Source organism: Leiobunum rupestre, chromosome 5 (assembly GCF_980474605.1).
Source record: "Leiobunum rupestre chromosome 5, qqLeiRupe1.1.hap1, whole genome shotgun sequence".
NCBI classification, from domain to species: Eukaryota; Metazoa; Arthropoda; class Arachnida; order Opiliones; family Sclerosomatidae; genus Leiobunum; species Leiobunum rupestre.
The window spans coordinates 40017281-40032814 of NC_143388.1; the positions used below are offsets into that span (position 1 = coordinate 40017281).

The following is a 15534-nucleotide window of genomic DNA, read 5'->3' on the forward strand; positions in this document are numbered from 1 at the left end:
TACTCTATCGCGCATTACGTGCTATGACTATTACTATTATACTATATTCTAAAATAATACTACAAGGTGGTTTTAAGTTTTAAAGTTTACTATTTTATTTTTTGCCCTATGGTTGGGACATTTTCTGTCCCATGACTAACCGCTCCCAGATCTTGTTTCAATCTACTATACATTTCTCGCACGAAACCCAAGTCGTCCTTTTGGCGCGAAAATGGTGGTCAGCGCGCTCGGGAAAACCAGGCCGACCCTGGAAATTTTCCAAAACGCACCTGCGTTTCCTTCTATAGAGCGCTTTCGATACGACCTGGGTTTTTTCTACATTGTCTGAGAACGGATATTGGAATTTTACCAAAAAAATACAAAACTTGGAAAATACATACACGAAAATACTATTACAATACACTAAAATAATTATTACAATACACACTAATAATTATTACAATACACTAAAATAAAATACTAAATCTAAAATATTACGCATTGAAATTATTCATTTTATACACTATTATTAATTAACAATTAACACTTATTACTTTCAATTTAATTAGCTTGTTGGCTAAGTTTTCTACACTCCCCCCGTGAATACGGAGAAAGGGTTTCGAGGTATTCACTAATTAGGATTGTCTTGAATTTCTAAATTGAATAACAGTTTCACTGGTCTTCGCACTACTTGTCCGTTTGATGTTCGCACCGCGCATGACCGAATTTTGTTATCGCGACCTTCGAAAGTTTCGACTACCAAACCTATTTTCCACGACTGTTTTGGAAGTTTGTCCTCGCGTAACAACACTACATCTCCGTTTTTAATAACGATTTCCTTTTTCACATATTGGTTATGGTGGGCAGAACGCAATTGAAGAATATATTCCTTCTGCCACCGTTTCCAAAATCGTTCCATTAGCGATTGTCTATATTTCCACCTTTTGGTGGCTTCTTGGCGAGTCGCGGTGTTTTTTGGTTCGTATTTGAATTTAGAGGGCGGCAAAGCGTTTACGCGTTTTCCAATGAGAAAATGCGCTGGCGTTAGCGGCACTGGTTCTTTCGCGTCGTTATAGACGTACGTTATTGGCCGCGAATTTATCATCGCCTCAGTTTCGGCTAATGCGGTGGTCATTTCGGAATAGTTTAATTTTGCTGTGCCTAAGATTTTTTTCAAGGTGGTTTTTGCTGATCTGACTAACCGTTCCCACCATCCACCCATCCAGGCGGCTCGTTCAACTATATACCTCCAACTAATGCCTTTATTTCCGAAAAACTCTCCAACTTTGTAATTTTTTATTGAATTGTAAATTGCTTTTAAATCTAACTCTGCTTTTTTAAAGGTTTTTGCATTATCCGTGTAAATAATACTAGGGGTTCCTCGTCTAGCTATAATTCTACGTAAAGCCAAAATAAATTCTTCCGTCGAGAGGGACGAGACCAATTCTAAGTGGACGGCGCGTGTGGTTGCGCAAGTATATAAACAGATGTATGCCTTACTCACGAGGTCTTTGTCTTTTGTTTTAATGAAAACGGGGCCTGCGAAATCTATTCCGACTACCGAAAATGGCATGGATTCCTCTATTCTTTCGCGAGGTAGGGGTGCTGTAGGCATATCTCCGGCTTTAGCCGCTAAACGTTTGCATTTTAAACAATTTTGAACTATGATTTTTGCTAATTGTCTGCCTGACAAAATCCAATAACGCTCTCGTAATTGGGTGATAGTATCACTAACTCCACTATGTTTTACCTCTTCGTGGGCCTTAATTGTCAATAACTTCGTGAATCTATTTGTTTTTGGGAGCACAATTGGGTGTTTATTTTCATGGCTAAGGTTACTTTCAACTAATCTACCTCCCACTCGCATTATACCATTTTGATCCAAAAACAGATTAAGCGTTAACAATTTTGAGTTTTCCGCAACTTTTTTATTTTCCTTCAAATTATCCGTTTCTAGTTTAAATTCAGATTGCTGAATTGATTTTAGCCAAATATTTTCTACCTTTTCTAGCTCCTCGGCCGTTATCGCCTCGGAATCTGGGTTTTTCATTTTTCTAGTTTTATTAGTATATCTAATTACTCTGGCGGTAATTCTAAATGCTTTTTGTATCGAACTATGCCTATTCAAGTCAATTAATTTATGAACTCCTATTTCCTCTGGGAAACTAATGGTCAGGACGGTTTTTCTTTCCTGCAAATCTAGATTTTTTGGTATTTCTAGGGGGGTTTCCGCGTTTGGCCAGTTTTCCTTTGAGTCCTTTAGAAAGGGAGCACCCTCCCACCACAATTTACTACTAATTAATTCTCTGGCTGTGAGACCCCTAGTAGCAAGATCCGCGGGGTTTTGGATCCCAGGGCAGTGAGCCCAGCTGGCTATGTCGGAAAGTTTTCTAATTTCTAACGTCCTATTTGATACAAACGGTTTCCACGATTTTTCGACCCCTATGATCCAATACAACGCCACTGTGGAATCAGTCCACGTGTAAATGTTATCTATTTTGTGCCTGAAATTATCTTTAACGCTATCCACTATCCTAGCCCCTAATAAACATCCCATTAATTCCAGCTTCGGTACTGACAATTCCGACTGATTTTCAGTTTCTTTCAAGGGCGCTATTTTAGATTTGGATGTAATTAACGTGACACCTACTCTTTGATTTTTATCTACGTATCTCAGGTATACAGCCGTTGCGTAGGCCTTGGTACTAGCATCGCAAAAGCAATGAATGTCCCTTTCTACTACCTGATCGTTTGTTTCGTGAAGATAATATCTGGGGAGGCTAATCTGATTTAATTGTTCTAAATCCCCGCAAATATTTTCGAAGTCAGCTCTTAATTCTAGTTCTAAATTCTTATCCCAGTCTGATTTTATTCGCCATAATTCCTGGAATAATAACTTTCCCTTTACCGTGAATGGCGAAAGTATCCCTATAGGATCAAAAATTTGAGCAACTACACTAAGTACGGATCTTTTAGTTTTAGGCAGTTTTTTAGCGCTAGCTATTAATTTTGAAAAGTCAAATGAAAATTTATCCGAAGTGGTGTTCCACTCCATACCTAGAATTTTGATTTGATTTCCCTGATCTAATGCGGGGAACAAGCTAGTTTGACCAGAATTTTCATATTCCTCCCACATGTTTTTTAATCGGAGCGAATTGGTTTCCCACTTTCTTAGCCTCATATTGGCTTTTAGCAATAATTCCGAACAACCTTTAGATACTTGGAACGCACTTTCTACATTATCTTCACCGGTTGAGAGGTCGTCTACGTAAAGTGACTGGTCTATCGCTTCTTTTACTCTTTGGTCTTTTATCTCGCTACGTTCTATATGTAATTTTATAGTGGCAGCCAAAAGAAATGGAGAAGAGTTCACCCCGAAAGGCACCCTCGCCATTCTAAAAGTTTTAAATTCGTTTGTCTTAATTTTACCATGGTCCTCTACTACCCAAAAAAATCGGACGCTATCTCTGTCCTCTTCGGCTATCGCTATCATTAAAAATGCTTTTTCTATATCACTAACGAACGCAATTTTATTTTCTCTAAATTTAAGCAAGATAAGCAAAATATTTGGATTTAAATTTGGGCCTGACGCTAAACAGTCATTTAATGACGGGGCCCCCTTTACTTTGGCTGACGCGTCATTGACCACCCTGAGCTTCGTAGTTGAATGATCCCGTTTGACAGGTTGTTGTGGCAAATAATAGACCCCCGGCTTGTTTGTTTCGATTTCTTGGGTGGGGACCTCTTCTATTATTCCCAAATCTATTTGTTCCTCAATAATGGCCTTGTACTCCGCGTAAAGCGTTCTATCCCTTGAAAATCTGTTCACTAAACCACCGATTCTTTTTAAAGCTACCGTTTTGTTATCTGGCAAAACACTTTTCTCAACTTTCCAAGGGAACTTAACGTGGTATCTACCATTTTTAAATTCGGTCGTTTCTTTAAAATTTTCTATAATTTGTTTTTCGCTATCGTTTATGGTTTCTTTTTCTCCATTGATTCCTAAACTTTCAAGTTCGAAATACTGTTTTAGAGTTTTATCAACGTTTCTTTGCTCAATGCTAATTCTCATGACCGTAGTCAAATAATTGCCTACATGTAGGGGTTCTTCCCGCCTATTAGTGGGGCCTAAAATTACCCACCCAAACATTGTTTCCTGAGCAACTACTCTAGAATTAAATCTTTCAAAATTTTTATCGTTGGTAATTTGCCAAAAATAGTCCCCGCCAATCAGTACGCTAATTTCTGACGGGCCTATAGGGTATTCTCGCGGGTCATCTGCTAAGGCTAAACCCTTTTCATCCATGAAGGCTTCAATTTCTGGGCAATCTAAAGTTTCAGTGGGGTTACAAATAAAGGGAACGACTACCGCTACTAATTCCATATTTTTATTGAAGTTTTTCTTATTTTGTAACTCTAAGAGAACGCTTTTTCTAATCGCTTTTTTAGGAGTTTTCTCCATGAATGAGCCTACGTTGAAACTTTCCTCCCCCATTACAGGTAAGTTTAATTTTTGGGCTAACTCTTCCGTTATGAAAGTCCCCTGACTCCCCCCATCTAAGACCATTCTAATTTGGATTCTATTTTTTGGTTGGGCGGGATTCGAGGCTACAGCTTTCGCCGTTTGTAAAACTACAGTTTTATTAAAAATTTTGTCTGAGGTTTGAACAGATGTTACTACCGCGCTATAACTATGTTTTGGTTTTTCACTATCTGAATTTTGGCCTAACCCAGATTCTTTAGGGATGTTTGCCTTATTTTTGTCACATACAGCCATATTATGACCTTTTCTACAAATCCTACAATTTCTAAAGTTTGATTGGCAGTGTCTAGCGGAATGTCCTAATTTTAAACAAATGTAACAACGGTTACTTTCTTTAACAAATTCTCTTTTTTTCTCTAAACTAAGATTCGAACAATTTGAAGTTCTATGGTTAAAACTATTACAAAATATGCAAAAGGTGTTATCTGAAGTTTTTTCAATTTGGGTATTTAATGCGGCGGAACTAAATTTATTGTGCTCTTTGGGCGGAGGGTTACTACGCTTCTCGTGTCTAGAATCTTGACTATAAAATTTTGATTTTTCTGTTTTAGATTTTGAGCCTGCACCTAAGAGTCGGGCCATTTCTCTACTTTCTATTTGTTTACGTAAAAATTTAACTATCTCGGCCGCGTCCCACTCGTCTTCCGAATCTTTATTTTGACAAAGCAGAGTGCGCATATCGTTAGGTAAACATCGAAGTAGGGTTGGGCCAAGTAGGGAACCTTTTCCGGAAGTATCGACACCTAACAATTTTACGCTTCTGACAGTAATTTCTACTACATCTAGAAGGTTTCTTAATGCTTTTAAGTCTTCCGAATCCGTTATCGGTTGTAATTCTAATAATTTATTCATGTGCGTTTGAATAATCGATTTAACTTTACCAAATCTTTCTTTTAAAATATCTACCGCTACGTCGTACGAATCTTCCGCCTCGTATAATTCTTCTACCGCTTTAGCCGCTTTGCCCTCTAAATACGATACCAAATAATGGAATTTGTTTACCTTGTTGATGTTTGTATTTCCGATCAACGTTTGAAATCTATTCCAAAACGATGTCCACTTAGTCGGGTCCCCGTTGAATTTAGACAACGTGAGTTCGGGAAGCTTGATCCTTAGAGGTTCCGACGTGGGCGGCGATGACCTTGAACCGTGGCCGCTGTTGTCCAAATCTCCTCCAGGCGATTGGTTCGCCTTTTCCGTTGAGGCCAGACTGACTCTTGCCGACGATATTTTTCCGCGTAGTTGTTTCATCCTGCGGGAAGTGTTGGCCTTGGCGGTTGTGATGTTGTCCAAAAAGTCCTCGATTTCTTCCGCCTGGGCTTCTATATCCGATTCATCTTGAAGAAGACTCATTAGCTTATTATCGGCTTTAGCTAAATTTTCTTCTTTCGTTTGAAGACTTAGCAACGCGTTTTCTAATTGCTCGTACGTGGTGGTTTCGCGTGCGTTATTGTCGAGTAAGTCCTTGATCACTTTTATTTGTTTATCAACGGATCCTCTTACTCCTTTTCTAGACGCTTTAGCCCTTTTGATTTCTGGATCTTGGGCGCTTGATTGCGGCATAGTGTTTGGCTGCGTTGAATTTTGGGCGACTAACTGCTGCTGGGCCGCTAATTGCTGAGCCGCTACTAGCTGAGCTTGAGATCTGGTTACTGGGTTGTCTCCACTCACTGCTTTCTTAGAGGAGTCCGAAGTTGGGTCCTCTCCGCCAGCCATTTTTTAACTATAATGTTTTTATTTTATTTATTTCACTTACTATAGTTCACAATGCACGATGATCATCCAAAGGGTCCCGGGTTTCCGGCACCATGTAGAATTTTCTATATATGCGGGATTCTACCAGACCGCGGGAGAACTTTTTTGTTTCTACGCTCGCTACCTATGCTATAATTAGACTGACTATAGTTTTTAATAATTTTATATTTTTTATTATTTTGAGGGACTACTATGAATTACTCTATCGCGCATTACGTGCTATGACTATTACTATTATACTATATTCTAAAATAATACTACAAGGTGGTTTTAAGTTTTAAAGTTTACTATTTTATTTTTTGCCCTATGGTTGGGACATTTTCTGTCCCATGACTAACCGCTCCCAGATCTTGTTTCAATCTACTATACATTTCTCGCACGAAACCCAAGTCGTCCTTTTGGCGCGAAAATGGTGGTCAGCGCGCTCGGGAAAACCAGGCTGACCCTGGAAATTTTCCAAAACGCACCTGCGTTTCCTTCTATAGAGCGCTTTCGATACGACCTGGGTTTTTTCTACATTGTCTGAGAACGGATATTGGAATTTTACCAAAAAAATACAAAACTTGGAAAATACATACACGAAAATACTATTACAATACACTAAAATAATTATTACAATACACACTAATAATTATTACAATACACTAAAATAAAATACTAAAACTAAAATATTACACATTGAAATTATTCATTTTATACACTATTATTAATTAACAATTAACACTTATTACTTTCAATTTAATTAGCTTGTTGGCTAAGTTTTCTACACCCCTTAATAATGCTGAATTTCAAATAAATTTGGCTGTAATTAAGGACAACTGTTCTTGTGGCAAATGTGTTCCCGAATGGTTAGGCCTTGACACTGATGAAGAACAAGTTGAAAGTATGAAAAGGTATGTACTTCTGTGTAGGATTTTTTGGTTTGTATTTTATTTATGCTAATAAATAATATTTTCTGAAGGTATTTAAACCATAAGGACCAAAGGGGAGGATTCATTTGCTGTAAACAAATTGAACAGGTTATAGACTATTTAAATGATACTGATGACCCACTTGGACCAGCTGAATGTGTAACTGGTGATGTTGATTTTAAATTTATGTGTAAAAGAAAGCGCGCATTGAAAGCCACATATAGAAGCTATTTACACCCTCGCCAAAGACCAATACCAGAAAATTTTAGAAACAGGTAATTTGTTTATGTATTTAACAGTTCATAGAAAAAAGGGTTCTAAAAGGGTGTCTTTTAAAACCCAAGGGTTCTTTGTAGAACCGTTAGGGGGTATTTCTTCAGATAAATGGTTCTTTGTAGAACCGTTAGGGTGTTTCTTGACCGAAGTGGTTCTTCTTAGAACCTCGGGGCTACTCTTGGAACCATAGGGGTTTTCCTGGAACTTTAGGGTTCTTTATAAAACCAATTTGTTTTATGGAACCTTATAGGTTTTGTCCGGAACGCAAAGGGGTTCGCGTTGGAACCTATAGGGTTAACATGGAACCTTGGGGTTTCGACGTGAACACGAATAGGTTCTTCTTTGTAGGGCTCGGTGTCGGTAAACTTTTAACCGTAACTAAGACACAAACGAATTTTTTCGAAAAATATTTCTTTGAATAAAAATGTTGTTAATATTTTTCGATCAATTTTATTCGTATAATTTGATTAATACGTATATTTTTTTAAATAAAGTTATCTTTTGATTCACCTAAGGTTTTTTTTCAACCAAAAAATTAAATTATTCTATCACTTTTTGGCCAAAACTTTATTTGATTATCTTCCGTGAGTTTTTCTTTATTTATAGTTGGTCATATTTAAAAAATTCATATTTATCAATTACCGGAAAAAAAATCTTTAGACTTTTGGTTTCTTATCGTACTAAAAAAAACGATTTTTAAAACTTATGCGCAAGGTAGTTGAAATAAATATTTCACGTTTAATTGTTGCGATTAACCATGGCTGAAACGTATGGGGCGCCAAACCGGAAAAAACTAAATAACATTTCTAGAAATATTTTAACACTTCTAGGAATATTTTAACACTTCTAGGAATATTTTAACACTTCTAGTATAGGAATATTTTCAAACTCTAGGAATATTTTCAAACTCTAGAAATATTTTCAAACTCTAGGAATATTTTCAAACTCTATCAATTTTAAGAAGCCTATATATTTTAATAGACTTTCTATAGCATTTTAAAGCGTTTCCTAGTTATTTTAAGAGAGACGTTTCCTACATATTTTACGGACATAGAATATTTTTCGGCAAAACGCGGGACAGAAAGCAGCGCTTGTAGTTTCCAATCGGAGAGTTGAGTGTGAACACTGTAAAGGCGAACTATGTAGGTACTTGTACCGTTGATGGGATGGTTCTTGTACCGTTAATGGGGTGGTTCTTGTACCGTTAATGGGATGGTACTTGTACCATTGATGGGATGGTTCTTGTACCGTTAATGGGATGGTTCTTGTACCGTTAATGGGGTGGTTCTTGTACCATTGATGGGATGGTTCTTGTACCGTTGATGGGATGGTTCTTGTACCGTTAATGGGGTGGTTCTTGTACCATTGATGGGATGGTACTTGTACCATTGATGGGATGGTTCTTGTACCGTTGATGGGATGGTTCTTGTACCGTTAATGGGGTGGTTCTTGTACCATTGATGGGATGGTACTTGTACCATTGATGGGATGGTTTTTGTACCACTGATGGGATGGTTCTTGTACCATTGATGGGATGGTTCTTGTACCGTTGATGGTATGGTTCTTGTACCGTTGATGGGATGGTTCTTGTACCGTTAATGGGGTGGTTCTTGTACCATTGATGGGATGGTTCTTGTACCATTGATGGGATGGTTCTTGTACCGTTGATGGGATGGTTCTTGTACCATTGATGGGATGGTTCTTGTACCATTGATGGGATGGTTCTTGTACCATTGATGGGATGGTTCTTGTACCACTGATGGGATGGTTCTTGTACCGTTGATGGGATGGTTCTTGTACCGTTAATGCGTTTGTTCTTGTACCATTGATGGGATGGTTCTTGTACCATTGATGGGATGGTTCTTGTACCGTTGATGGGGGATGGTTCTTGTACCACTGATGGGATGGTTCTTGTACCACTGATGGGATGGTTCTTGTACCATTGATGGGATGGTTCTTGTACCACTGATGGGATGGTTCTTGTACCGTTAATGGGGTTGTTCTTGTACCGTTGATGGGATGGTTCTTGTACCGTTAATGGGGTTGTTCTTGTACCATTGATGGGATGGTTCTTGTACCATTGATGGGATGGTTCTTGTACCGTTGATGGGATGGTTCTTGTACCGTTGATGGGATGGTTCTTGTACCATTGATGGGATGGTTCTTGTACCGTTGATGGGATGGTTCTTGTACCGTTAATGGGGTGGTTCTTGTACCATTGATGGGATGGTTCTTGTACCATTGATGGGATGGTTCTTGTACCGTTGATGGGATGGTTCTTGTACCGTTAATGGGGTTGTTCTTGTACCGTTGATGGGATGGTTCTTGTACCGTTAATGGGGTTGTTCTTGTACCATTGATGGGATGGTTCTTGTACCATTGATGGGATGGTTCTTGTACCGTTGATGGGATGGTTCTTGTACCATTGATGGGATGGTTCTTGTACCATTGATGGGATGGTTCTTGTACCACTGATGGGATGGTTCTTGTACCGTTGATGGGATGGTTCTTGTACCGTTAATGGGGTGGTTCTTGTACCATTGATGGGATGGTTCTTGTACCATTGATGGGATGGTTCTTGTACCATTGATGGGATGGTTCTTTTACCGTTGATGGGATGGTTCTTGTACCGTTAATGGGGTGGTTCTTGTACCATTGATGGGATGGTTTTTGTACCACTGATGGGATGGTTCTTGTACCGTTGATGGGATGGTTCTTGTACCGTTAATGGGGTGGTTCTTGCACCGTTAATGGGGTGGTTCTTGTACCATTGATGGGATGGTTCTTGTACCGTTAATGGGATGGTTCTTGTACCGTTAATGGGGTGGTTCTTGTACCATTGATGGGATGGTTCTTGTACCGTTGATGGGATGGTTCTTGTACCGTTAATGGGGTGGTTCTTGTACCATTGATGGGATGGTACTTGTACCATTGATGGGATGGTTCTTGTACCGTTGATGGGATGGTTCTTGTACCGTTAATGGGGTGGTTCTTGTACCATTGATGGGATGGTACTTGTACCATTGATGGGATGGTTTTTGTACCGTTGATGGGATGGTTCTTGTACCATTGATGGGATGGTTCTTGTACCACTAATGGGATGGTTCTTGTACCGTTGATGGGATGGTACTTGTACCATTGATGGGATGGTACTTGTACCATTGATGGGATGGTACTTGTACCGTTGATGGGATGGTTCTTGTACCGTTGATGGTATGGTTCTTGTACCGTTGATGGGATGGTTCTTGTACCGTTAATGGGGTGGTTCTTGTACCATTGATGGGATGGTTCTTGTACCGTTGATGGGATGGTTCTTGTACCGTTGATGGGATGGTTCTTGTACCATTGATGGGATGGTTCTTGTACCATTGATGGGATGGTTCTTGTACCATTGATGGGATGGTTCTTGTACCGGATGGTTCTTGTACCGTTGATGGGATGGTTCTTGTACCGTTGATGGGATGGTTCTTGTACCGTTAATGGGGTTTTTCTTGTACCATTGATGGGATGGTTCTTGTACCATTGATGGGATGGTTCTTGTACCGTTGATGGGATGGTTCTTGTACAATTGATGGGATGGTTCTTGTACCATTGATGGGATGGTTCTTGTTCCATTGATGGGATGGTTCTTGTACCGTTGATGGGATGGTTCTTGTACCGTTGATGGGATGGTTCTTGTACCGTTGATGGGATGGTTCTTGTACCGTTAATGGGGTGGTTCTTGTACCATTGATGGGATGGTTCTTGTACCGTTGATGGGATGGTTCTTGTACCATTGATGGGATGGTTCTTGTACCATTGATGGGATGGTTCTTGTACCGTTGATGGGATGGTTCTTGTACCATTGATGGGATGGCATTTGTACCATTGATGGGATGGTTCTTGTACCGTTGATGGGATGGTACTTGTACCATTGATGGGATGGTTCTTGTACCGTTGATGGGATGGTACTTGTACCATTGATGGGATGGTACTTGTACCATTGCAGGGATGGTTCTTGTACCGTTGATGGAGAGGTACTTGTACCGTTGATGATAAGCCTCCACTGAAAGATCTAGTGTCCGAATCTGCATCCTTCAATAAGCGATCTGATTTACGGGTATCCTCTGGAAAACCTGGTCTCCTAATTCCTAATTGAACTCGGATGCTTGAGCTCTACGTGTTCTTGCCTCAAGAAAATTTATGGTCAACGGTACAAGTACCACTCCATCAACGGTACAAGTACCATCCCATCATAGCTAGCCTTTACAGTGTTCACACTCAACTCTCCGATTGGAAACTACAAGCGCTGCTTTCTCTCCCGCGTTTTATATATTATGTCCGTAAAATATGTAGGAAACGTCTCTCTTAAAATAACTAGGAAACGCTTTAAAATATATAGGATTTTTAAAATTGATAGGTAATTTTAAAATATTCCTAGAGTTTGAAAATATTTCTATAGTTTGAAAATATTCCTAGAAGTTTGAAAATATTCCTAGAATTGTTAAAATATTCCTAGAAATGTTATTTAGTTTTTCCGGTTTGGCGCCCCATATATAAGCCAATAAATAATATAACAATAATTACCAGCGGCAACTTTTAGGAGTGTATACAGTAGCGTAACTAGGAACTCCGGGGCCCCCCTTGAAAAACGACTCGGGGCCCTTTTAAAAAGCATCAATTTCAATCATAAACGTTTGGGGGCCCCCTAGTTCTCGGGGGCCCCCCGCGCCGCGAGGTCTGCGGGGGCGCTATTTACGCCACTGAGGGTATATCGTAGCAGACGAAAATCCAGCAGTTTATGAGCTTCTTGCATTTGCCACTACGTGGCTCTATGTAAACTGAAAAGGCTGATTATTGAAAGTGCGATACTTGTACCCGGGTGCTTGTAAGGACTGGTCACTCAATCGCGTTGTGGGGGCATTGAGGACCAAAAATGCCCATCTCACTGAAACGTCGCCCCGTATTTTAGTAAACTGCGCAAACGACACAGGTTATATTGCGCTCTGGCCAGATGTCTGTAGACTTCCGCGGCCCAGATTAGAAAGGGAATTTTATGACCAACTTTATCCATTTTGTTAAAATAAAATGTATTTCACCGTTTCATTAGTCAGCATTGACACTTTATTTCGTGATTTATCTATCCATCCTTTTCTGAATTAAGTGTATGATACTAGCAGCACCAAATGAAAACATAGTTATATTATTTGCTAAACCATGGTTTTTATTATAAAAAATAGTTAAAGTAGTTCACTATTATCCATGGGTAGACTAATACGAGTTTTCCATTAGTGTTTTATTACATTTTAGTCGGGGTACATCACAACTGGAACAACAAATATGATTGATTAACGAAGAAATATGGTCTATATTTCCAGAAAAAAACAATTTGCTTTTTTTCGGTAAATATTTAATTCGTAAATATTTCGAAGAGTTATAATTTGATCTTATTTCTCTTAAAAAAACAAGTGTTTGCAAATTTATTTAAATAAAAGTTCATATCGGCTTCATGATAAAAAAATACATTAGGGGAAAGTAAGGCGGCGGTGAATTTATTGCGATCAAGATAATGTTTTTTTTTCAAACTATATAATTAGTTGATAAACAAACTCGAGATTTTACCGTTAAATTATCTGGAAGTTTTCCGATTAATCATGGTTAACTGAATTTACCGGTTGAAACGATCAGAAAAATCCGAGCCCTACTTCTTTGAACCTAGGGATTCCACTTGCAGTCCCGGGCTTTTTATTGAAGCCTAGAGTTTAAAATAGAACTCCAAAAGGTTCTTTAAAATATGGATTTATTTTTGGTTGTTAGAGTTTATTACGTTTCCTGAATATTTTATCTTTCTACCACCAGGTTTTCCAGAAGCTGTATAGTAGGCCTCTCCAAATATTAAGTATATTATACTAACTTTGGAAATAAAGTTATATTTTATTAACGTATAATACAAATATAATAAATATAAAATAATATAATATAAAATATAATACAATACTCTATAATACACTATAAAACGATATAATATAAAAATTATATTATAACTTATAATAAATATATTATACGTACTTGTGGTAACATATTATATCAAAAGTGTTACAATCCCTGTACTCTCGTATGCTAAAGGTTTAAGGAATGTTCGACTCGAGATAGACCACATAAAAGACTATTTATTGTCGCCCTTTCTGGCTCTTTTTTCAGTCTACGGTATTAAATCGCAAGTAGATGGCGATAGCATCTCCACAGATCGACGATAAGTCATACAATACAGTAGCTGTGACCAGCCTTGGAAATAAGGTTCGTGGGATGCGGAAACATAGAAATCCGGTGAATAGGGAAATCAAAATTGATCGAAACCTTGAAATAATAAACTGGTCATCTCCTATTATTTGATATTATTTCGAATTATTAAACTGGTCACCTTCTATTTTTTGTAATTATTTCGAATTAATAAACTGGACACGGTCACCAGTGACCCCCCCCCCAAATTTTGAATAAATAAACTGGTCTGAGCAATTAATAAATTGGTATTTGACCACCTGACCACCGTTATTTCCAACACTGGATGTAACCAGTGCTACTTAGTTCCTATGTTCCTCACTACATGGCATTAATTCTTTGTTTTAACTTCTTCCCTCCCAACTTGTACTTCGCTCGTAACTTTCATTAAGAAATAGATCCGATAGACACACTTTTAGTAATTATGTCACTTTTTATTATATTAAATACACTGTATACTACGTTAAAATATCTAATATATAAGTTTCTATAAAACGTCTGGCAATCTTCGTATGCTACTAGAGTTACATTTACTCTCTTCACTTCACTGAGTTCAGCTTACAGACGACAAAGGCACACGATATGAGAGTTGAGATGAATGATCCGTGAAGCCGGAGTGTGGCGCACTCTCGTAATCCAACGCGTCTGGGAGGGAGATAATGAGAATGACCGCTAGAGGACGACCACCAATTACCCAACTTGTCGTTGTTATACTTCCGCCACCGGTATCCCTTCCCTATCCCCAAATATAACCCCGTTGGCGTGGCCCTGACATGTATCTCGAACCTGATTAATTGCATAGCGTTTAGTGGACTATTGTCCTATCTACTCTAAAATCGTTTCTCTAGACACCGTGCTCTGCGCTCTGGACTAATGGATCTTTAACATGGAAATTTACAGTCACTGTGGAGCGATTTATTAATCTTAAATATAACTTTAAAAATATTTTGGTAATAGATGGGAGCCGAAAATATTTAATTGACCGCACCTGACGAGATCTGCGCACGCCTATTATATAGAGAGACCCCGGAAGGGCAAAGGGCGATTGAAAACGAAATCCTTTTTTTTTTACCTCTCCGAGGAGACATAGTCCTCTAGGAGGGGAATTACAATCATCGTGTCTGTGGGTGTGTGTGTCTGTCTGTCTGGGCTACCAACGCGTTCGCATTTTCGGAGCAAAGTGTAATCGCAGCTTACGCAGTTTCTTAGAATCAGGGAAAAGGTTTTTCCAAAAGCGCCCTCTTTTTGTCATTAGGTGTATTATAATTTTCTTTTGCGAATTGTGATTGTACGTGAAGAATCTTCAACGTTTGGGACGGACCGAGTGCTGAGGGTTACGGTAAACGTCTCAACGTCCAAATTACAGTTCCACCTTACACCATCAGGTGTTCAATTTTAAGCCCTTTATGTAAATGTGAATTGCGGAGATATATCTTTAAGGGTCATCTCGAGAAATTAATACCACTAGATACAATTCTTCCGAGGAGAGGTAAATTTTGGCTTGCCAACTTGTTTAATTTTTCTCGTGTGCAAATTCCCGTCTACGGTCTACCATTTTTGTTTCACGGTTTCTGTGTACAGTTAGATCGGCTCAGCGGCGTTTAAAGTTGGTGAAAGAATTGAAGGGACGAAGATGCATTTTTTCTACGAAGTAAGTAATTTACGAGTAATTTCCTACAAATCAATTTTTTTTAATCAACGGCACTAGGCCTAAACAACCAGAAACTATAGTCGGCCTTGAACTGATTTTAATACTGTGCGAAATAAAGTACCGTCGATTTTCAATTGGGACTTGGCAAGATGGCAGCATGA

General features: G+C 38.7%; 1 protein-coding gene across 1 annotated transcript; it reads right to left on the reverse strand.

The window, feature by feature from the left end:
* Positions 1 to 610: 610 nt before the first annotated feature.
* LOC149944452 (uncharacterized) lies at positions 611 to 6238 on the reverse strand. The gene has a single exon (XM_090176365.1). It carries the CDS (start codon positions 6236 to 6238, stop codon positions 611 to 613), a length of 5628 nt encoding a protein of 1875 aa, XP_090032491.1.
* Positions 6239 to 15534: the final 9296 nt, after the last annotated feature.